Here is a 23,651-nt window from a genome sequence, read left to right on the forward strand (position 1 = left end):
GGAAGCAAGTGACAGTGAGGAGGTGACAGCGACACCATCAGCCATCACTTCCCAGGGAACTAGAGACTGAGGAGGAAGTCCCCGCTTACATTTCAGATGAAGGCAAGTGGCCCGCATGGGCTGAGGCCGACCATGAAGAATGACGTTAAGAGGACCAGGGAGCGCCTAGAAGGAGCCCGGAGGGGCTGCAGGTACCCCTGGCAGCCGCTACCATGCACAAGCAGGCTGGGAAGCCCCATGGTATGGACCACGGTGGGCTGTGGAGCCGCCGTCCCCGGGCCCAGAAGAACACCCGTGAGGCCGCCCCGCACTCACCCGGTTGTCGTACACCTTCTTGAGCGCCTCGTAGCGGATGGAGCCCTGAAAGATGACCCCCTGGAACGTGTTGGTTTTGTCACTGGCCACCAGCTCCACACAGACCATCTCTCCTTCCCCCACAGTCATGTCGCTGAACACCTGGGCCAGGGCACAAAGAGACAGGGACGTGATCATCAGCTCCCACCGCCCACACCACAGCCTGGCCCAACTGGCAGGGAGGGCTGCTCGGAAAACCCCATTTTGCAGGGGACAACTGGCTGTCACACACTCCTGTGGCCCCATGCCCTCCGAGCGCCACGGGACAAGAACAGCCTCACACTGGGGCAGGGGCTGAGCAGCAGGGGAGGACAGGGACCCTTACGGAGACTCTGGGACTGGCAGAAGACGCACGCCCTCATCATGGTTCACCAGGACCGTCGGCCACCGTCTGGGCCCCTCCACACCGCCTAGGGGTGCCCAGCCCTGCCTGCCACATCTTTGAGGCTCCTGTGTGGCCAAAGGCTCAGTGTGGTGGCAGGGTGACTGCCCACCTGGGGTGACAACACCAGACTAAGGTGCCACAGGCCCCATCCTGCCACCTTCCCGAGTCATTCCTCCCAGGGCCTGGTGCACAGACTGTGAGCTCCGAGGTCACAAAGACTTAGACGCAAATCTCAGCTCTGCCATGCAGAAGCTATGTGTGCCTGGGGAGGGGACATGACCTCCCTGAGCCTGGGATCTTCCTGCAGACGCGCACGCCTTCCTCCTAAGTCCTCAGGGCCCTGAGCACCTTGGATGCGCACAAGGACCCCGACCAGGGCCTCAACAGAGGAGAGACACAAATGGGCAGAGCAGGGAGTGAGCTGCGACCGGCTCCCTCCCCACCCTCCCAGTGCCCTGTGTTTCTCGGTGAGTCTCCTTCTGCCCAAGCCCGTTTCCCAAACCTTAAAACAAAGGCTTGGCCCAGATAACTCCGGAAACCCCATCCCTCTTTGACATCCTAGGATTCCAAGTCAGTGCAGGCGTGGAGGCGCTTCTTTATCATTTACTAGCATTAATAATGGCTCCTCCCGCCCGGGCAATGCTTCTTGCAAGAGTTTATGAGGCGTCTTCCCACTCAGGAGCCTTTTGGTCTTCAGCCCTGACAGTAAGTAGGACAGATGATCATGACACTGATTTTACAGAGAAGGAAACGGAGGCTGCGCCGGGGGAATTCATCTGCCCACAAGCAAACACTGGGAAGAGAGAGAGCCACGTCTGCCTCAGCCGGACTCTTCCCGGCTCCAAGCCACCCATGCCTTTCTGCAAGGCTAAGGCTGCGGGGAGAAGCGCCTAACACCCATCTCACGAGAAGGGGAAACTAAGGAGAGAGACCCTGTGCGGAGCTCACCTCCTCGAAGCTGTCAATCATGAAGAAGATGTTGGGGTAGCTGATCTTGGACTCCTCCCCCTTGCTGTCCATGGGGTGTTTACTGGGGGACGCGAACACTTGCTGGAAGAAAGCAGATTTGGAGGACAAGTGAGGCCCCACCCGGCACACAGGCCCAGAGCCAGTCCAAGCCAGTATAGGGAGGCCACCTGGCCCAGAGCCAGTCCAAAGCCAGAGACCTACCAGGAGATGTGGGGGATAAGCTTGTTCTGTGCTCCTCGAATGGGATACAGGATCCCAGGAGCTGAGCGGATTTCTGGAGTCAGACCCCTCACCTCCAGGGCAGAGAAGCAAGCAGGAGGACTTGTCTCTCTCTGCCACGCCCAGCCTGAACTGGCAGTTAGGAGGCTGGGGGCTCTCGCGCCAGGGCTCACCTGAGATTTCTTCTTATGGATGTGAATGTCCCCGCCATCAGCACGTGTGCACACCGCACAGGTCACCATGTAGTCCAGCTGGAAGAGAGCACGGGTCAGTGTGCAGGGAGGGGTCAGCCGTCCCACGGAGCCAATCCGCAGCCCCACCCATCCCACCCCATACCTTCTGCAGGATGAGATTCAGGCAGACGCTCTCCTCCCAGTCAATGTCAGGGTCTCCCAGGCCTGGCAGCTTCTTGGAGTCCCGCCGGTACACCTCTACCTCCACCTCGGGCTCAGCTGCCTGCGAGGCCCAGAGCAGAAGTGAGTGCCCAGGGCCCACTGTGGTGCTCTTCTTCCCTGACTATTATGCAGGCATTACGATGGACAAGGACTCCAATTCTTTTTTCTTATTATTTTTTGAGACAGGGTCTCACACTGCTGCCCAGGCTAGAGGGCAGTGGTGCAATGACAGCTCACTGTAGCCTCAACCTCCTGGGCTCAAATGATCCTCTCACTTCTGCCTCCCAAGCAACAGGGACCACAAGCACATGCTACCACACCCGGCTAATTTTTAAAAATTTTTGTAGACGTGGAGTTTCGCCATGTTGTCCAGGCTGGTCTTGAACTCCTGGGCTCAAGTGATCCTCCTGCCTCGACCTCCCAAAGTGCTGGGATTACAGGTGTGAGCCACCCTGCCCGGCCAGAACTCCAATTCTTGCTCCCCGGTTCTCTGGCGACGGGAGATGGGACCCAGGGGCCATCCATTCTCCTCACGAAGCCTCAGTTTCTTCATCTGTACAATGGACTACGGGCATCTTCCCCTCAAAGTTGTCCTAATGATTTAAAGAGCTAATATTTGCTAAGTGGCATCGATGATAATAGTGACGCCTACTGAGCTCTTAGTGGACGGCGGGGTCTGGGCTACACATTTTACAAATTATTAATCCTTTTAAAGCAACCCTGCAATGCAGGTATCATTAGCCCCACGTTAACAGATCAGAGTCAAATTTACTGAAGATCAATAATAGATACATATCAGAGAGAAACCAAAGCATGTCTACACCTCTCCTGGGAGACTGGCTTCCAATTTTTTTTTTTTTTTTTTGAGACAGAATCTCACTCCATCCGTCACCCAGGCTACAGTGCAACACGTCTTGGCTCACTGCAGTCTCCGCCTCCTGGGTTCTAGTGATTCTCCTGCCTCAGCCTCCTGAGTAGCTGGGATTACAGGCACGTACCACCACACCTGTCTACTTTTTGTATTTTTGGTAGAGACAGGATTTCACCATGTTGGCCAGGCTGGTCTCGAACTCCTGACCTCAGGTGATCTGCCCACCTTGGCCTCCCAAAGGGCTGGGATTACAAGCATGGGCCACCGTGCCCGGCCTCAATTTATTTCTTATTTATTTTTTTGAGATGGAGTCTCACTCCGTCACCCAGGCTGGAGTACAGTGGCACAATCTTGGCTCACTGCAACCTCTACCTCCTGGGTTCACATGATTCTCCTGCCCCAGCCTCCCAAGTAGCTGGGATTACAGGCATCTGCCACCATACCTGGCTACTTTTTTTTTTTTTTTTTTGTATTTGTAATAGAGATAGGGTTTTACCATGTTGGCCAAGCTGATCTCGAACTCCTGACCTCAAGTGATCTACCCACCTCGGCCTCCCAAAGTGCAGGGATTACAGGCGTGAGCCACTGCGCCCGGCCTGGCTTTCAATTTTGAAGCAGCTGTGCTGACTGGGGGCCTCTGGTCCCAGTCCTGGGTGCTGTCACTGACTCGGGCTCCAAGGGGCTGGGCACTGCCGGGCCCTCTTGCAGGTGCACAGGCCTGCACCCCCCAGAGGCAGAGCTGGGATCTATGGAAAGAGGTGCAGGAGGCCAACCTTGCCTAGGAGTGAGAAACAGACATCCCCGGGTCGGGGGGCCCCACTTCCACCGCCTGTATGGTTCTGCAGTCACCCTGAGCCCCTGAGCTGAGAGTCCTGGGGTTCACAAGACTCTGCTGTTCCTCCTGGTCTCACTTCATTGACCTGCTCATTTGCTTTTGCTCAGCAAAGCGCTGTGGACTCAGTGAATGAAAGCCTCGGGGGCATGATCACACGGCTGTTCAGGGCAGCACCACAGCACAGGCAGGCGAAAGAGCAGGCTCCCCATCAGAAAGGTGTCCGTGTGCGCACCAAAGCCAAGCCCAAGAGGACACTGGGAGCTGCCCGGTACCCACTGACAGGAGGGTGGCCAGGCCGCCATGGTACACTCTGCAGGCATTACACAGCAGTGAGACCAGATTACAACCACCTGTGTCAACAGGCATGACTCACAAACATGACACGGGGAGAAAGAAGCCTGAAACAACATATACTGCCCGATTCCAATGTACGAGCTGTGAAAACAGGCAAAACCCACCAACTCTACACGCACGAGCTGTGAGAACAGGCAGAACCCGCCAACTCCACACACAAGAGTTGTGAGAACAGGCAGAACCACCGACTCCACACACCTGAGCTGTGAGAACAGGCAGAACCCGCCAACTCCACACACACGAGCTGTGAGAACAGGCAGAACCCGCCAACTCCAGACACGAGCTGTGAGAACAGGCAGAACCACCGACTCCACACGCAGGAGCTGTGAGAACAGACAGAACCACCGACTCCACACGCAGGAGCTGTGAGAACAGACAGAACCCGCCAACTCCAGACACGAGCTGTGAGAACAGGCAGAACCACCGACTCCACACGCAGGAGCTGTGAGAACAGACAGAACCACCGACTCCACACGCACGAGCTGTGAGAACAGGCAGAACCTGCCAACTCCAGACACACGAGCTGTGAGAACAGGCAGAACCCGCCAACTCCACACGCAGGAGCTGTGAGAACAGGCAGAACCCGCCAACTCCACACACGAGCTGTGAGAACAGGCAGAACCACCGACTCCACACGCAGGAGCTGTGAGAACAGGCAGAACCAGCCAACTCCAGACACGTGAGCTGTGAGAACAGGCAGAACCACCGACTTCACACGCAGGAGCTGTGAGAACAGGCAGAACCCGCCAACTCCACACACATGAGCTGTGAGAACAGGCAGAACCCAACTCCAGACACACGAGCTGTGAGAACAGGCAGAACCACCGACTCCACACGCAGGAGCTGTGAGAACAGGCAGAACCACCGACTCCACACGCAGGAGCTGTGAGAACAGGCAGAACCACCGACTCCACACGCACGAGCTGTGAGAACAGGCAGAACCCGCCAACTCCACACACACGAGCTGTGAGAACAGGCAGAACCCGCCAACTCCACACGCAGGAGCTGTGAGAACAGGCAGAACCCGCCAACTCCACACACGAGCTGTGAGAACAGGCAGAACCACCGACTCCACACGCAGGAGCTGTGAGAACAGGCAGAACCCGCCAACTCCAGACACATGAGCTGTGAGAACAGGCAGAACCACCGACTTCACATGCAGGAGCTGTGAGAACAGGCAGAACCCGCCAGCTCCACACACATGAGCTGTGAGAACAGGCAGAACCCAACTCCAGACACACGAGCTGTGAGAACAGGCAGAACCACCGACTCCACACGCAGGAGCTGTGAGAACAGGCAGCACCGACTCCACACACACGAGCTGTGAGAACAGGCAGAACCACCGACTCCACACGCAGGAGCTGTGAGAACAGGCAGAACCACCGACTCCACACGCAGGAGCTGTGAGAACAGGCAGAACCCGCCCGGGAAGTTTGAGGAGACAGAGCAGCAGCTGCCCAGGGGGAGGGTGAGCCCTGGGGTGGGGTGAAGGGGCCTCGGTGTTCTCATCACACTGTATCTGGGGGCTGGTGAAACCAGGTGTTCAGTCTAAGAAGAATCAAGCTGTGTACACGTCTTTGTTTTTCTGTATAGACGTTATATTGAAAACAATCTACCAAAAAGGAAAAAGTGAGACTGGGGACAGGGCTTCACCGCTGGCAAGCTGTGTGACCCCAGGAAGCTTCCTCCCTGTCTCTGAGCTTTGGTTTTCTGAGTGGGTGTGAAGATGATCGGCACCTTAGGATCCCGAGATGTCACGTGACCGTGAGACACAGGGCTCCGGCCACCAGCGCAGAGCCAGCAGCACACAGAGCCAGGTCCCCCTCCTGCCAAAGGCACACAATGGGCTGCCCAGGAACACAGAGTGTTTTGTCCAGGGCTAGAGGAAACAGAGGGCAGGGAATCCAGGACATCCCTCCCTAGGAAAGGCTGGACTGGGGATGTCCCTTGGGCCCTGGAGCACTCGGGGTTCCCGGCATCCTGTCCCCCTGACACTGCAGCTCCTGCCCATCCACCCTCCCCTGCTAGGTGCAGGAGGCCCGGCTGTTTGCTATGGCGACCGGGTACCAGCGGGATGGGCATGGGGAGGGGGCGGGAAGCAGCCAGGCTGCCGCAGAGGACTTGCAGTGCGCAGGCGCCTCTGCGGGGCCCCCACCTCCACCGAGGGCTCAGCGCTTTTGCCAGGGGGGTCTCCCCGTCTCCCCATCAGCGCCTCCAGCCTGCCCCCTGCAGGCCACCCTCAGCACTGCAGCCCGGCAAGCTGGAAAAAATGCCAAGTTGGGGCGGCCCCAGGACCCACCCACCAGCCCCGCAATCTCCATCGGCCCACTCTGGCAGGTCCCATGTGGCACTCGTCACACACCCTCCCGCTCTGCACTCGCTGGTCCCTCCACGGGGCGTGTCCTCAGCCCGCTGCTGCCCGCTCTCTCTGTCCTACAACCCGCCCGCCAGATGTCACCTTCTGCACTCCCCCCACCACCGCCGCCCTGCTCCTCTTCCCACCATCACAGCACTGATGGCTCCATAGCACTGGCTATACTGTCTGTCTGTCCAAACAGACTGAGGCCAGATATGAGTCATTTCTGTGCTCCCAGCACTGAGTGTGAGGGGGCATCTGCACATGGCTCACAGTGGGTGTTCAATAGAACATTCTAGCATGTAAACAGCTGGACTGCCACCTGCTCCCGTGGGACTCAGGCTTCCCTCACTGACCTCGACACCCCCAAATTTTCAGCAGATCCTGGATGTGACCCCATCCCCTCTGCTCCAAATTCCTCAGGCCTGGATCCAGGGCTGCGCTTTCTCAGTGGAGGGCTCTCACCTTTAACTTCTGCTCCACCCAAGATGGACCCCTCATCTGCTGTTCCTTTCTCCTCCCCCTACCCCGGCCTATCCAGGGTGCAACCCGTCCTCCCACCTCCCTGTCTGCCCTCTTGACCAGAGTCGTGACCTCTCTGGAATCAAAATTCAAAGTACAGCTGAGAGTGTCTCAAATGCACCAAGTCCTCATTAGAGCCCTGGCTTGCAACAGACTCTACCTTGGGGAAAAGACCAACATTTGGGGGTGGGGGAAAGGTTCTCTGCAACCTGAACTCCAGCAGAAGCTGAGAGGCCACAGTGGACGGAGGCAGGGGCAGGGTCCACAGCCCTGGGACGACAGAGGGCCTGAGCCTCCGAGTTCCGGCTCCCATGGGTGAGAGGAGTGCCTCCCCCAGAACTGTGCTGAGGTGAGAGGAGCCTGTGCCCACCATGGGGGTCACAGGCAGTGAGGATCCTGAGGCACCATCCACCCCCCTGCCAAGGGCACTTATATGGTCACGCTAACCCCAAACATCCCAGCCTCCCAGGTGTCCACAATGGGAGGGCCCTCACCTTTCGGGGCACCTGCCCTGATCCCCTTTTACCCCAGAGAGGAGATGACCTGGCAATGTCATATGGTAAACCAGGGAAAAACAAGACTGGCCTTGAAAGCTGGTCTCTCGATTGTACACCCAGACAGGGCGGGCGTGGCAGCAGGTTCTGAGGAGCCCTGAGCCAGCTCCAGAAGGTTCTTACTCGGGAATCCCATCACCAGTCAGGCCTCCTCTTCATCCCTCCCAGAAAGCATTCCCTGCCTGCCCGAGTGTGGCTCTAGCCCCTGCACACCCGCCACTGAAACTGCTGCGCCAAGGCCGCCACCCCTCCCTGGTACCAAATCCAATGGGCCCTTCAGACACTGCACCCCACTGGCTGCACCCACGTCTCCAGACCGCCCCTCTTGGGGTGTTCTCCCCTCTCCTGGCTCTTCCCCCACCTCTCTGGCCAGTTGTTCATGGTCTCCTGCTGGTCCCTCCAAAGTGGGGCTAGCTCAGGGCTCGGGGCCAGCATGCAGGCACCCAGGCCTGTCCACTTGCAGAAAATCCATCCCGCATGTGGCCAGGCTCCAAGTAATCCCTGCATGAGCCTCTGCCAGCAAACCATGGCCCCGGAGTCACAGAGCCAGGCAGGCTGCAAGTTCCAGACCTAGCTCCACGGCCCTCTCATTTCTTGTTTTTGAAGGAAAACAAAAGCATTTCCATGTCTGGCATATGGAGTTGCTTAAACATTTTACAAACTGCAAAAGCTTGTGAAAAACAGAGAAGGAAGCATGCAAAATGTATTTTATTAGCTCCTCCCACACTTCGATTTAGTGGATGAAATACGTTAGGCGAATCACTTCATCTCCGAGCCCTCCGTTTCCTCATCTGTAAAAGGGATAAGAACACCCACCCTGTCGAGTTGTTGGGACTTCACAATGAGGCTAAGAAGAAGAGAGCTCAGCACTGTGTCTAGATGATGGCGAGGGCTCAATAAGTGGAAGGCACCGTCATCACCACCACCACTGAGTCAGGTCACCCTGCCATGGCCAAGGGAGGGCCCTGGGCTCTGGAGTCCGACCTTTGCTCTACCATCTATTGACTAATTATAAGAGGCCAGCCGAGTTAGCTGTCTCTGAATCTGTTTCCTCAAAGCTACGGCGATGACGGCAATCACTGCCCTTCAGGGTCACAGTGAAGATGAATGACAATGTGTACAGACACCCAGCACATCCAGATTTGCACATGAGACTGTCTACACAGTTCCTGGAATACAGTAGGTGCTCAATAAATATCACTCACCCTCTCTGATATGCATGAGCACTGTAGGAAAGCCCACATGTACACCGAGAGCAGACACCACAGGGATGCTTGGGGCACAGACGCAGGGGCAGGGGCCGGGGGGCACTCACCTTCCTCCCGTCTGCACCGCTTTCGCTGCCGGAGTACGCCAGCTTCCGGCGCACATAGAAAAGCATGTCGTCCTGCCGGGGAGCCCATTTCTCCATGAAGTAGGTGGAGAACATCCAAGTCCAGAAGACGATGCGGTCATCCTTGAAGCACCCTGCAGAGGGAGGCCAGACAGGAGTGAGGAAGGACGGCCACCCTGGCCCTTGCAGCATGGCCTTGGCCAAGCTGTGCCCACACCCCCACATTTCTGGCCAGAAATTTGCGAGGGCTCTGAGATGCACCGCCCCTCCCTCACCACTCCCGACCCCCACCCATGGAGCATCCAGAGAGGCTGGAGGAGACCTCCCAGGAGGCCCAGTTCCTCCACCCAGCAGCAGCCTGAAAGCTCATGCTCCCAGCCCCACAGCTGAGCCTGACTCCAGCCTGGGGATGAATCAGCAGCTTCAGAGGAAAAGGAAAATCCCGAGGAGCCAGGAACGCCACTGGCTGGCTGCTGTCTGGGCTGGAAGCCGGGAAGGCTTGGCTGGGGGGGAGCCTTTGGAGAGGCAGGGCTCTCACCAACATCTCTCACCCCCACCCACTCCCCCTGGCTGCGGCAGTCCCAGCGGGAACCCGACTTAAAGGGACAGCCGCCCTCCAGCCAGCCAAGGCTGCAGGCAGGAACCACAGGGAGACAGCACCCGCCCCACCCCTGCCCCACGCTGCGCAGCTTCGTGCTCATCTGATCCTCACAGGGACTTCTCCTTCTATTACAAATGGTATTTCTTTATGATAAATATTTGTAATATTTTCCTGCAAAAGAGAAAAAGCCCACAGGCTTTGGTAGGGAAGATCTGGGCTTCCATTCCAGCGCTGCCGCTGGTGATGGGACAATGGGCGAGGGCTCTGAGCCACAGGTTCCTCGGGGCACATGCAGACAAACCGAGACCACGGGCACACAGCAGGATCAACATAGGTGGGTCTGTCCCCTCTCTAGACAGATTCAACACTTCAAAACATGCGGCCAAGCTCTCTCTTATCAACTCAGTAGATTAAACCAGGTCTGCTTTTGTTTTCTGTCTTCCTCACTGACCAGTGCGATCTAGTGCTGGTACTCGGGCTGGAAGGAACTAATCCCGACACTTAGAGATGGGGAACCTGAGGGCCAGTGGTGCCAGAACCCTCTCTCGCCCTCACAGGCAGGCCAGTGGGCTGACCAGGACTGGGCCATTAGCTGAGTCAAACGCAGAACACCCCAGCCTTGGTTGACGTCAGCCACACCACTAACCAAAGAACCAGGACTCACAGCCAGCCCCAGCCCTGGGCCCTCAGCCCCCAGCCCTCAGCCCTCAGCCCTCAGCCCAACAGTGTGTTGCTCACCCACTCCCATGCCCTGCCTGGCTCCTGGGCTCTAGAGCAGTGAGAGGGAGGAAAACAGAAGGAGGCTTCATCAGTGAGGGTCTGGGTCAGCGAGCCTTGTCAGCCTCCAGGGGTGAGGGCCAGGAGAGCCCACGGGACTGGCAAGACCTCCCAGGCTCACAGGACCCGGGGGAACGAAACACGCGTGCTGTCTGCAGAGTCGCTTTGAAATTCCTGCCGCGTTTTTGCAACAGGCAAAGCCCACGTCACGCTGCTACAGACCCTTGCAAAATTAAGCAAAGCGCTGTCATTATTCCTGGATAAACTTCAATTCTTTTTTACTTCCTCTTAACATTGCTTCACTTTTGGTTCCCTCTTAGAGCCCAACGGAATAACAGAATAAATTTGGTCTTTAAAAACCAGCCCTTGGCTGGGTGCGGTGGCTCATGCCTGTCATCCCAGTACTTTGGGAGGCTGAGGTGGGTGGATCACCTGAGGTCAGGAGTTCAAGACCAGCCTGGCCAATATGGTGAAACCCTGTATCTAGTAAAAACACAAAAATTAGCCGGGCATGGTGGCGGGTGCCTGTAATCCCAGCTACTCGAGAGGCTGAGGTGGGAAGATCACTTGAACCTGGGAGGCAAGAGGTTGCAGTGAGCCAAGATCGCGCCATTGCACTCCAGCCTGGGTGACAGAGCAAGACTCCATCTCGGAAATAAATAAATAAATAAATAAGCCAGGCATGGTGGCAGGCGCCTGTAGTCCCAGCTACTCTAGAGGCTAAGGCAGGAGAATCACTTGAGCCCGGGAGGCAGAGGCAGTGAACCGAGATCGTGCCACTGCACTCCAGCCTGGGCAACAGAACGAGACTCTGTCTCAACAAACAAACAAACAAACAAAACAGCCCTTAAGAAAACTGCCAGATTCTCACAGAGTTATACATATACTTACCAAACCAGCCACTAGCCACTCCTAGGTACCTGCCCAAGAGAAATGAAGCACATGTCCACAGAGCCTGGTACACAAATGTTCACAGCATCTTTATTCGTAACGGCCACAAACTGGAAACCAGGAGAATGCACACATGTCACAATAAAAACAAACTAGTGATCCACATTACACCGTGGATAAACCTCAAACTTGTCCTGCAGAGCAAAAGAAGTCAGGCACAAAAAGCTATTTACTGTATGATCACATTCACATGATGTTTCAGAAAAGGCAGAATCATAGTGACTTAAAGCAGGAGGGTGGTTGCCCTGAAAGGTTCTAGATCTTGATTGTGACGCTGGTTTCATAGGTGCGTATGACCATCAAAACTCATCAAACTTAGCCGGGTGAGGTAGCTCATACCTGTAATCCCAGCACTTTGGGAGGCCAAGGCGGAAAGATTGCTTTAGGCCAGGAGTTCAAGGTCAGCCTGGGCAACACAGTGAGACCCAGTCTCTAAAAAAAAAATAAAAATTAGCTGCACATGATGGCATGTGGCTATGGTCCCAGCTACTAGGGAGGCTGAGGTGGGAGGACCACTTGAGCCCAGGAGTTTGAGGCTACAGTGAGCTATGATCGAACCACTGCACTCCTGCCTGGGGGACAAAGTGAGACCTTGTCTCTAAAAGGGTATTAAAAAATAAAATTTAGGCCAGGTGCGGTGGCTGACACCTGTAATCCCAGCACTTTGGGAGGCCGTGGCCGGCAGATCACTGGAGGTCAGGAGTTCAAGACCAGCCTGAGCAACATGGTGAAACCCCATGTCTATTAAAAATACAAAACTTAGGTGGGTGTGGTGGTGCTCACCTGTAGTCCCAGCTACTTGGGAGGCTGAGGCACTAGAATCACTTGAACCGGGCTGCAGTGAGTCGAGATCGTGCCACTGCACTCCGGCCTGGGAGACAGAGCGAGACCCTGTCTCAAAAAATTAATTAATTTAAAAAACATAAAAACTTATCAAACTGTTTAGTCTACATATATGCAGTTTATTTTACATAAACTATATGCCAATAAAATTGTTAAGTTGTAGCTAATGCTGGCAAGGGTGCATTGAACTGGAACTCTCCGGTATGTGAGAGAACAAAACATGTGAGAAGCTAATGAGCATTTTCTCACTCCTATGCATCTACCTTACGGCAGAGTACAAAATTAAAGGCCTTTTGCACAAAAACATTTCATGTGTTACTAATGAGAAAAAATAATATAACAGCAATAACCACAATGAAGACGACGAAAGGAAAGGACACAATATCCTGCAATTTCTGACATTTCCCCGAGGTAAAGCATGCCATACGGATTCAACCAAATCGCCACCAATCTTTTTAAACGATGGCTATAAAGACTACACACAGATGCATGGGAATACGTGTAATACGATGTTTAGTGGAAAAGCGGAACCCCAAGTTGTAGACACACTGATGACAACTACGTAAATCACATGGAAACACCAGAGGTAAACAGACGAGAACGCTAGGAGTGGATGAATTGAACACAGCATTTTTTTTTGACTTAATATTTTCAGTCATAAGATTATCATACTTTCTCCCATGAATGTACAACTTTTAATATCATAGGACTCATTAAGAAAGGGAACGGGGAGGCGGGCGCCTGTAGTCCCAGCTACTCGGGAGGCTGAGGCAGGAGAATGGCGTGAACCCGGGAGGCGGAGCTTGCAGTGAGCCGAGATCCCGCCACTGCTCTCCAGCCTGGGCAGCAAAGCGAGACTCCGTCTCAAAAAAAAAACAAAAGAAAGGGAGCAAGTAGAGTGGAGAGAAAAGAGATTCTCTCTCTTCAGAGGGAGGAAGGGAGGCAAACACAGACACACTCCACATCCAAGAGCCAGGAAAGGTCGGGACTGGAGGGATATCTCTGATTCCCGGAGGCACAGTACAGTGCTAGGAGTTGCAGTCAAACATAGGTGAGCTCAGGTCCTGACGCTACCCTTCCCTACTCAGATGGCCAATTCATTCAGCCAACCTCTCTGACCCTCAGTGGTTCTACCTGTCAGATGGGTCTCTAACCTGCCACCCTCCCAGAATCCAAGGTGAGGACTTGGCTGAAAGTGAAAGTGCTCTGCTGGCTGCACGGCTCCAGCTGCTGCAATGTGGGCTGCTGGAGACCCTCTGCTCTGCTGCCCTGCATGTCAGAAACACTGACACCGAGCACGGCAGTGTGGCCTGCTTGGATGACGTCAGTGGATCCCAAACCTTCCAGTGTCCTTTGGCCTCACGGTGCAGCAACTGGCTGTGAATAAACACATGAGGCACAGCTGGCCTGTGAAGTCACTGCTGACTCTTTCTCCCACAAGCAAACCCCTTCTCCCTTCACCCTTTCCCAGGGCCTGCCGAGCAAGAAATCCCCTGGGTCACAAGCCCTGGGAGCTGCTAGTCCAGCACAGAGCCTCCTCGTCTCCAGACTCCTCTCTGTCCCTTCTCCCTACCGTCTTGCCAGTCAGGGCTGCAGGTTTTCCCCACCCTCAAGCACAGTGGAGACTTACGGAAGCAGAAGTGGCCCCGAAAGCTGAGCCAGGCTTACGGTGGTAGCACCTCGGACAGCTCTGTGCTCACGGCCCTGCCTTCCCTCCCGGGGTCCTATGAAGCCAGATTATAATCCATTCTCCTGATCTGAGGCAGCCGTGAACACTGAATTAATCAGTACCGACCCATCTGAGGCAGCCGTCAACACTGAATTACTCAGTACCGACCCATCTGAGGCAGCGGTCAACACTGAATTAGTCAGTACCGACCCACTGGCTCCTAAGGCAAATACAAGGTTAGGGTCCTCTGATCACATTTTCAGCAACTGATCAATTCATAACCTTACTTGATGTATGTTTCTCTTTCAAGACACCTTATTAAAGGCCAGATGCGGCGGTTCATGCCTGTAATCCCAGCACCTTGGAACGCTAAGGCAGGTAGAATACTTGAGGTCAGGAGTTCAAGACCAGCCTAGCCAACATCGCAAAACCCCATCTCTACTAAAAATACAAAAATTAGCCGGGCATGGTGGTGGGTGCCTGTAATCCCGGCTATTTGGGAGGCTAAGGCAGGAGAATCGCTTGAACCCGGGAGGCAGAAGTTGCAGTGAGCTAAAATCACGCCACTGCACTCTAGCCTGGGAGACAGAGCAAGACCCCGTCTCAAAAAAAAAAAAAAAAAAAGACACCATATTTAACATATAGTTCATTCACTAACATTGAACTCATGGCCAACAACAATCAATGTTGAACAAAGCTTCTCTAACACATGTATTTTCTCCATAAAGTACATCACAGCCATCTTGTGCCTGGGACTAGACAGCATCTCAGCCCAGGGCCATTTTAAAGCACTGACAAAAAGCACAAAAAATGCAAAAATACATGGCACTAACGAGGCTGCAAAAAGGACACTTCTTTACAGTGTGAGACGGAGCATCGCCTTGTCTGACCTCAGCTGGAAACCTGTGTCAGGTAAGGAATTTTTCAACACTCCATGAATGTCAGTCATTAACCCGAAAGTGCCATGAGTACTGATTTTAGGGTTACAAATAAATTTCAGTGAGTAGGTGAATCTGTGAATAATGACAATGGCCTGGACCAGGAAAACTGATATTTGCCAGGAGTTCTGGTGATCCAGCTGTCTCCCCTGCCTCAAGGGAGTGACCTGCTTCTGTAAGTCACTCCCTTCGAACTCCAGAACTGGAAGAGCCCTTTCCAGGTGAGTGACTCCAGGGACTAGCAGGGGAGAGGGCGCGTGGGAAGTGAGCACTAAGCCTGGGCCGTCCACACCCCAGGGCGGTGTCTGCCACCTCTGAATTGCCACTAACTCTCCTCCTGGTTCTGCACGACGCTGGACTGGTGGCATGACAGCACCAAGAGCTCAACAGTGCTGGTTTCAGGAGCGAGGAACGTGATGACAGCTTGCGCGTGCCCTGCACCCTACAGTGTGTTTATTCATTCATTTATTTTTGAGACAGAGTTTTTGTTCCTGTCGCTCAGGCTGGAGTGCAATGGCACGATCTTGGCTCACTGCAACCTCAGCCTCCCAGGTTCAGGTGATTCTCCCATCTCAGCCTCCCAAGTAGGTGTGATTACAGGCATGCGCCATCACACCCAGCTAATTTTTTTGATTTTTTTTTTTTTTTTTTTAGTAGAGACGGGGTTTCACCATGTTGGCCAGGCTGGTCTCAAACTCCTGACCTCAGGTGATCCGCCTGCCTCAGCCTCCCAAACTGCTGGGATTACAGGTGTGAGCCACCACACTCGGGCCACCCTATAGTTTATAAAGCCCTTTCACCCATTGTCTTTTCAGATCCTCATGGCAACTTTATGAGGTGGGGACAACCTCAGCTTAGTTTCAAACCTCAGTCTTCATTTTCAACCAAAACTTGAGACTGTAGTGGCTAGATGGTGTGTGCAGGAGCTGAGACACAAACCCAGCCCCTCCAACAGAGCCCATATCCTTCTCCTGGATAAGCCCACATTCTTATCCTTAGCCTGGCCCTGCACGAGGATTCTCCCAGCTATGTTATAAATGCAGAAACTGAGTGAACCCGCGGGTCACCTGGTGAACAGCTAGGAAAGCAATTCAGGCTTTCAGACCTCCCCCCTCCCCCAACTTCTGAGTCCCCAGCGGGATGGGCTCACAGGGGCCACTCTGAGCCCTGAAGCACCATCAGGGCTTCCTGGGATAGTCTAAGAACCCCTGGAAGAACTTCAGACAAGAGCTTCATGCACAGGGGCTGTGGGATCCACTTCCCAGCCGAGTGCCAATTTAACATAATTTAATTATTTTCCATGGGGATGGTTCTTCAGATGCACACTGAAAAGGAAGGGAAACTTTTAGCTTTCGAGGCATTTCCCGTGAATCCAATCACAATACGGGATGGAGGAAGACTGTCAGACTGGAGTTCAAGAGCAGACTTGATTCCCATTTGTGATGCACTGCACACGTGGGTAAGTGACTGAACCTCTCAGACCTTCAGTTTCCTCATCAGTAAAATCAGAACAGCTGCCTCCTACGGTTACCATGGAGACCAAATGAGCTCCTACACAGTGCTCAGCAGTGCAACACGCACTTAGAAACCATGAATGACAACTGCCGCTGTGGTTACTACGATAACTTGGAACATTTTCCACTAACCAGACCCTGGGAATAATCGCGAATTACTTTAGGAGGCATTCCTTGAAACCCACCCCAATCCTTTTTTAGAAAAGGATTAAACCATTAAACCACACAAGCAAGTTATGGTAAAGCCCTGATTAAAATAGTTTATAGCCATTAAAAATGATGGTTCTGTATTAAAGAAAAATGTCCAAGAACTATCTCCCAAAAAAGTACACTAACACAGCAGGCCAAGAGGTGATTGTTGTTTTTTTTTTTTTTTTTTTTTTTTTTTTTGAGATGGAGTCTCAGTGTCACCCAGGCTGGAATAACATCACGTGATCTCTGCTCACTGCAACCTCCATTTCCTGGGCTCAAGCCATCCTCCTGTTTCAGCCTCCTGTGTAGCTGGAACCACAGACATGCACCACCAGACCCAGCTAATTTTTGTATTTTTGGTAGAGACAGGTTTCACCATGTTGCCCAGGCTGGTCTTGAGCGCCTGAGCTCAAGCAATCCGCCTGCTTGGCCTCCCAAAGTGCTGGGATTACAGGTGTGAACCACTGCGCCCAGGCCAAGAAGTGATTTTGGGAAGGCAATCCTATCAGATTTTCAGGAAACAGACAGCAAGCTTCAGGGCTACTCACACAACTTCAGAGCCTAAGAAACATGCCAATTCTTTTTCACAAGGAGGCACAGTATTGATTTCGAAGACCACACACACAGAAAATTACAGGCTAATCTCACAAGATGTCAAGACAAAAATCTTTAGTATTTAAAAGAATCCAGCAACTTATTAAAAATATATGCCATTGGCCAAGCAGGATTTAACTGGGAATAAAGAATGGTTTAGGCCAAGCTCGGTGGCTCACGTCTGTAATCCTAGCACTTTGGGAGGCCAAGGCGGGAGGATTACCTGAGGTCAGGAGTTCGAGACCAGCCTGGCAAACATGATAAAACCCCGTCTCTACTAAAAATACAAAAAAATTAGCCGGGTGTGGTGGCAGATGCCTATAATTCCAGCTACTCAGGAGGTTAAAGCAGGAGAATTGCTTGAATCCAGGAGGGGGAGGTTGCAGTGATCGAGATCGGGCCACTCCAGCCTGGCGACAGAGACTCGGTCTCCCAAAAAAAAAAAAGGTTCAATATTAGAAAATCTATTAATATAGTCATATCTATTTAGAGCTCAAAAGAGAAATAACACAGGATTATCTCCACAGATGCTGAAGGAGCATTCAACCAAATTCAACACCCATTCTTGATTTCTATTTATTATTTTATTTTGGGACAGGGTCTATGTCGCCCAGGCTGGAGCACAGTGCTATGATCACGACACACCGCAGCCTCGACCTCCAGCCTCAAGCGATCCTCCCACCTTACTTTCCCAAGTAGCTGGGACTACAGGCATGCAATACCATGCCCAGCTGTGTTTTGTATTCTTTGTAGAGGCAGGGTTTCGCCATGTTGCCCAGGCTGGTCTTGAACTCCTGGGCTCAAGCGATCCTCCCACCTAGGCCTTCCTAAGTGCTGGGATTACACGTGTGAGCCACTGTGCCCGGCCCCCCCAACCCCACCCACTTCTCACAAAACACTGCTTCCACCCTGTGCTATGCGTCCCCATCCTGGCCCGTATCACCATCACTGCCTGCTCACTGGTCTCTGCATTTCCACCCTGCCCACTGTTAGAACACAAATCAGTTCTCGTCACTTTTCGGCTCAAATTCCTCCACCAAGCTTATTTCCTGACCTGCCCCCAGGCTCTTTACTGAACTATCACCTTCTCAGAGAGGCCTTCTCAAACCACCTGATTTAAAATTGCAAATCCCACCCTCAATATGCCCTATCCCATTTCCAGCTTGATTTTTCTCCACAGCACTTGTCACTATCGAATATATATTTTGCCTATTCTGTTTACTTTCAGTCTTTCCCTAGCAAAGGAGTCAGCAAATTCCATGAAAGTCCAGAGAGAAAATATCTTCAGCTTTGCAGACCATAGCTGCAAATGGCATGGCAGTACGTAAAGAAATGGCATGCCATGGCAATACGTAAGGAAATGGACATGGCTATGTTCCAATAAAAGTTTCTTTACAAAAACAGGAAACAGTCCGGATTTAGGGTTATAGTTTGCCAACACCTGCCCTACCAAAACTGATGTATGTTTTCACGCAGATGCCCTACCAGAACTTAAGCTCCATGAACACATGACTAGCTTTGCTCTATGATCATTTTGTTCAATGCTATACATTTAGTTTCCAGAATGGCTTCTGGCATATATGACATAATAAATATTTGCTAATTGAATAAATGAATTAAATGATTAATGAAAGCAAGGTGGTATCGGTACATGACTGGACAGATCCATGGAACAGAATAGAAAGCAAAAACACAAAACTCAAACACACAATAACTGGGTTTTTGTTGTTGTTGTTGTTGTTTGAGACGGAGTCTCACTCTTGTTGCCCAGGCTGGAGTACGGTGGCACGATCTTGGCTCACAACAATCTTTGCCTCCCAGGTTCAAGCGATTCTCCTGCCTCAGCCTCCTGAGTAGCTGGGACTACAGGCACGCGCAACCACGCCCGGCTAATTTTTCTATTTTAGTAGAGACGGGGTATCACCATGGTGACCAGACTGGTCTCAAACTCCTGACCTCAGGTTATCTGCCCGCCTCGGCCTCCCAAAGTGCTGGGATTACAGGCATGAGCCACTGCGCCCGGCCAAGAGTTTTTATGAAGACAGCACTTCAAATCAACAGGATGCAGATTATTCTTCCACAACTGGTCTTGGTACAAGTGGCTTGCTGAGGAAAAAGAATAAGGTTGGGTCCCTGCTCAAGCCAAAATAAACTCCAAAAAGATTAAAACTTTTAATGTTAAAAGTAAAACTATAAAAAAGAAAAACCATGAGAGGATTTTTTATTCCCTCAGAGAGGGAAAAGCCTTTCTAAGGAGAACATAAAAGCTATTAAGGAAAAGAATGATCAATCAAACTACATAAACACTTAAAATTTCTCTTATTTGAGACAGGGTCCCACTCTGCCACCTAGGCTGGAGTCCAGTAGCACAATCACTGCAACTTTGACCTCACCAGGCTCAAGTGATCCTCCCACCTCAGCCTCCTAAGTGGCTGGGACTATAGGCGCACGCCACCACACCTGGCTAATTTTTGTATTTTTTGTAGAGATGAGGTCTCACTATGTTGCCCAGGCTGGTCTCAAACTCCTGAGCTCAAGCAATCCGCTTGCCTTGGCCTCCCAAAGTGCTGGGATTACAAGCATGAGCCACTGGGCCTGGCCAAAAACTAAAAATTTCTATAGGGAAAAAAAACCACCCCCGCCCCCCCACCACTACACACATACACCATAAACAAAGCAAAAAACAAATACCACACTGGAAACACAGACGGAACTCTTACATGAGGGTAATTTCCTTAACAAATACTAAGTTGTATACAATGCATAAGAAAATAAAATGGCACGGAAAGCAGAAGGAAATATAAGTGGTTTTAGAACACAAAAACATGCTCAGCTTGACACAATTAGAGAAATGTAAATTAAAGCCTCAAAATTCTATTTTCCACCTATCAGATTTGCAAAGATCAGAATACCTGACAACACTTCAGGTCAAAGAGGATGTGCAGAAACAGGGACTTTATATCCTGCGGTAGGAACGTAAACTGCCAAAAATATCAGACAGTCAAAATCACAAACGCATTTTACCTCTGACCCAGCGATCCCACAGATGAATTTTTCCCTGTGGTCTCACTACCTACCACCTACATAAAATTCTTTAAGCATTACAGCACTGTTGGCAAAATAGTGGAGTTGTCCTATCAATAGGGATAGTAATTAAATTAACTAACTATAAGACATTCACAGAACAGAACACTACGCAGCAATTAAAAAAGATTGAAGCAACTCTATCTGTTCCAAGGACGAAAGTTCTCTAGGATAAATGAAGCAAAAAATGGAGAGCAGACCAATATCAGAGGTTTTTCCTATTAAAGCCAATCGTTTAAGATGACTCCAATGCTTGCTGGAGCCTGCGGAAGAGAAGGGAGGTGAGGAAGCCAGATTGTCAGGGTGCATCCTGGCTCCAGCAGTTCTGGTCATGTGACAGACAAATCCAAACCTCCTGGTGCCTGTTTCCTGACTTGTAAAATGGCAGTAACAATGTTATCTACCTCCTGGGTTGTTGAAAGTTAGTCCATCCACGTGAAGCCTTTAAAATTGTGCTGGCACCGAGCCAGCACCTAGGATCAGCACCAGATAAGCACCCAGGGTCAGCACTGAGCCAGCAACTAGGATCAGCGCCAGATAAGCACCCAGGGTCAGCACTGAGCCAGCAACTAGGATCAGCGCCAGATAAGCACCCAGGGTCAGCCCCACATAAGCACCCAGGGTCAGCACTAAGCCAGCACCCAGGAACAGCACTGAGACAGCACCCAGGATCAGCACCAGATGAGCACCCAGGGTCACCACCGAGCCAGCACCCAGGGTGGGAAAGTATTACTACATCATTACCAGTGTCCTCATGGCCTCTGGGGAGAAAAACTATGAAGGAGAAAGACTCAGTGTTTTCATTAAGAACCTTCTTATACCTTTTGTATTTTGTACCCTGAGCACGTTTACCTATCCAAAAAGTAACCAAAATATTGCTAACAATGCAGTTACTTGGAAAAATGCTCATGGTAGAGGAAAAAAGCCAGGACACAAAATTATACCTGAATACTTAAATGAAGGAAACTGTCTATTTTAAAAAATGCCTAGGAGGAAAGACTGAAGGAATTACACGCACATGCCCACAGTGAAGGGTTAAGAGTGGTGCAGTGCACAGATCCTCATCCTGCAAATAAAACAAAGACAAAAAAAAGTGAGGCCAGAATAACTTTGTCCTGTTTTACAAATATTCTGCGGCATGTTTACAAATACACCCAGGGCTTCCTGTGTGCCAGACATGGTGCTAAATGCTGGGGCCTGACGCTCTTGATCTCACAACAACTGAAGCAGTTTATTTTACAAATGAGGACGTGGCAGGAGGGAGACTGCCCAGCTCCCGCGGTTGGAGCTGGTGTTTGAACACACTCGTCCTCACATCAGTTAGTTTGGTCTCATGCGGTCCCTGCTCCCCCCCACTGCCATCCCCAGCTTCAGTGGAAGCAGGATGAATTTTAAGGAACACAGACAGAAGTGAGATGGTAGCTGTGGCAGGGGCCAGTAGGAGAAGGGGGTGGCTGGACAGGGAATGTCAGTCAGCTGGAGACTCAAGGAAAACTAGGAATCAAGCAGGCAAAGGTGGACGGCATTCAACGCTCCCATGGGGGAAGATGAGTGAGGCCAGGATGGTGGATCAGCCCTGAGGCTGAGGAAGTGGAGTGGGAAGAAGAGCTGGAGGGGCTGGGCCCTCTTCCCTGGGTCAGGGGTTCTGTGTTATCCCCAGACGGCTGGGGACCCCTGAAGTGTTTGGTGGGGAGGGGGCTGAGAAGGCATCTGCCGTGGGGTGGCCTGCAGATGCTGGGTGCCTGTCCCGGGACTGTCTGGGTCAAGGGCCTTGAGAGGGTCCACTCCAGAGAACACCGGGCTCAGCAAGACTCCACTTGGCCCTGGCCATGGTCCAAAGGTGGGGGTCAATTGGACTCTTTGGGGAGAGTCCAGGCGGCCCTTGGCCCTCCGTAAGCCTCCACACCCAGGCAGCCAGGGCCAGCTGAATGGGCTTCTGTGGCCCCTCAATAGGCCTTTCATCCACTCGTGCCTCGCAGAGCCTCTCCCAGAGCCTCTCCAGCTGAGGGCCTCCCCCTCGGTGCACAGAAAACAAAGGCACTGTCCAGGGAGGCCCCTGGCTGCTCTGACGAGGCACTTGGGGGAGGGGAGCTGGACCATTGAGTCCCCACGTGAGCAGTGCCATGCCCTCTCCTCTGACCAAAGGGAAGCATGGGGTCTCCACGTTGCGTGCCTAAAACCCCTGCCTGGTTTCACATCTTCCTTTGGAGGAAGTCCAGGCTCCCTTACCAGGCAAGCCAGGCTCTCCAGGCAGCCCCCGACATCTGCCATGTGGTCCCCGATGCTCCAGCCAGCCTCGGCCCTTCTTCTCTGACCAAACGCCCTGCATCCCCCTGGAGAGCCTCGCTCCCTCTCACCAGGTCTCGACCATACCACAGGGCACAGGACACAAGCACGGCGCCCATTCCAACTTGGCCTGTGCAAGTCAGCTCAGTGGCCACCTCCACCTTTGCAGTCACCCCCTCGGGGTGCCTTCCTTACCACCCCACCCCAGCACCAGCCTTCCCTGACCCAGCTGGGGCCTGCAAGACATCCCGAGTGCTGCCTGTGCCCACGTGCACCTGACGGCATTGCCTCACTTGATCTTCACAAGGATCCTGAGAGGTAAGAATAATTCCCTTCATTTATCTGATGAGGAACTTGGGGCTCAAGGCCCGAGCGCCTGGTCTGCAGTCAGGCCTGTCAGGGCCCGGCCACAGCCCCACCTGCCTGCAAAGCCATGCTCCTGGCTCCACGCTGCAGGCTTGTCACACTGGCCCCTCCCCACCCAGAAAAGGCCCTTTGCTGGCAGGGTGTCCGGGGCCCAGCGCAGGGCAGTATCCACCACAGAGAGCCAGTGAACGACAAGAAACACAGGACGTGCCAAGCCCTGTCCTCGGTGCGCTCAGAGAACACGCGGCAGCCTCTCCACTCACCCTCAGCTGCTGGCAGGCAGAACTTTATTCATGGGCCTGTCTTAGACTTGCACAACGCTGTGAAATCCTCGAAGTGCTTTCACAATCCCCAGGCCACATGTGTGACCGCCTAACAGCCATTTTACAGTTAAGGAAACCGAGACCTTCAAGTCTGGGCACCTGGCAAGCTCGTGGGGTTGGGCTTCATATCCAGTTCTGCGGGCCTGCTCTGCCCCAGGCGCTGCATGAGGTCCTAGAGGACAAAGGGGAACAAACCCTGACCTCAAGGTGCCTTGCATGGTGGGGGAGGCTCCTGCTGGATTGGGGCTCCCATAAAGCGTCCTTTATCCTCCTCTAAGCAACAATTCCCACAAAGCCCCCTACCTCCTGTGACCACCGCACCTGCTGCCCCCCGCCACCCCACAGCTGTTTCCAGACAGTTTCAAT

At 52.7% G+C, this 23,651-nt stretch overlaps 1 protein-coding gene across 4 annotated transcripts in view; it reads right to left on the reverse strand.

The window, feature by feature from the left end:
* Positions 1 to 23,651, reverse strand: part of KIAA0930 (KIAA0930 ortholog) — a 45,670-nt gene that overhangs the window by 7,690 nt on the left and 14,329 nt on the right. Inside the window, exons 1-6 of one of the 4 annotated variants that reach the window (XM_055375374.1) lie at positions 9,545 to 9,863; positions 9,130 to 9,281; positions 2,264 to 2,383; positions 2,101 to 2,178; positions 1,688 to 1,789; positions 316 to 456 (exon numbers count right to left, since the gene is read on the reverse strand). In XM_055375374.1, the coding sequence (XP_055231349.1) occupies positions 316 to 456; positions 1,688 to 1,789; positions 2,101 to 2,178; positions 2,264 to 2,383; positions 9,130 to 9,281; positions 9,545 to 9,848 (897 nt within the window). In that variant the 5' untranslated portion in view covers positions 9,849 to 9,863. Of the gene's footprint in view, positions 1 to 315; positions 457 to 1,687; positions 1,790 to 2,100; positions 2,179 to 2,263; positions 2,384 to 9,129; positions 9,282 to 9,438; positions 9,864 to 23,651 lie in introns of those variants that run through there. The other 3 variants (XM_055375373.1, XM_055375375.2, XM_019018624.4) reach the window with 3 other exon arrangements.

This window comes from Gorilla gorilla, chromosome 23, assembly GCF_029281585.2.
Source record: "Gorilla gorilla gorilla isolate KB3781 chromosome 23, NHGRI_mGorGor1-v2.1_pri, whole genome shotgun sequence".
Taxonomy (NCBI): Eukaryota; Metazoa; Chordata; class Mammalia; order Primates; family Hominidae; genus Gorilla; species Gorilla gorilla.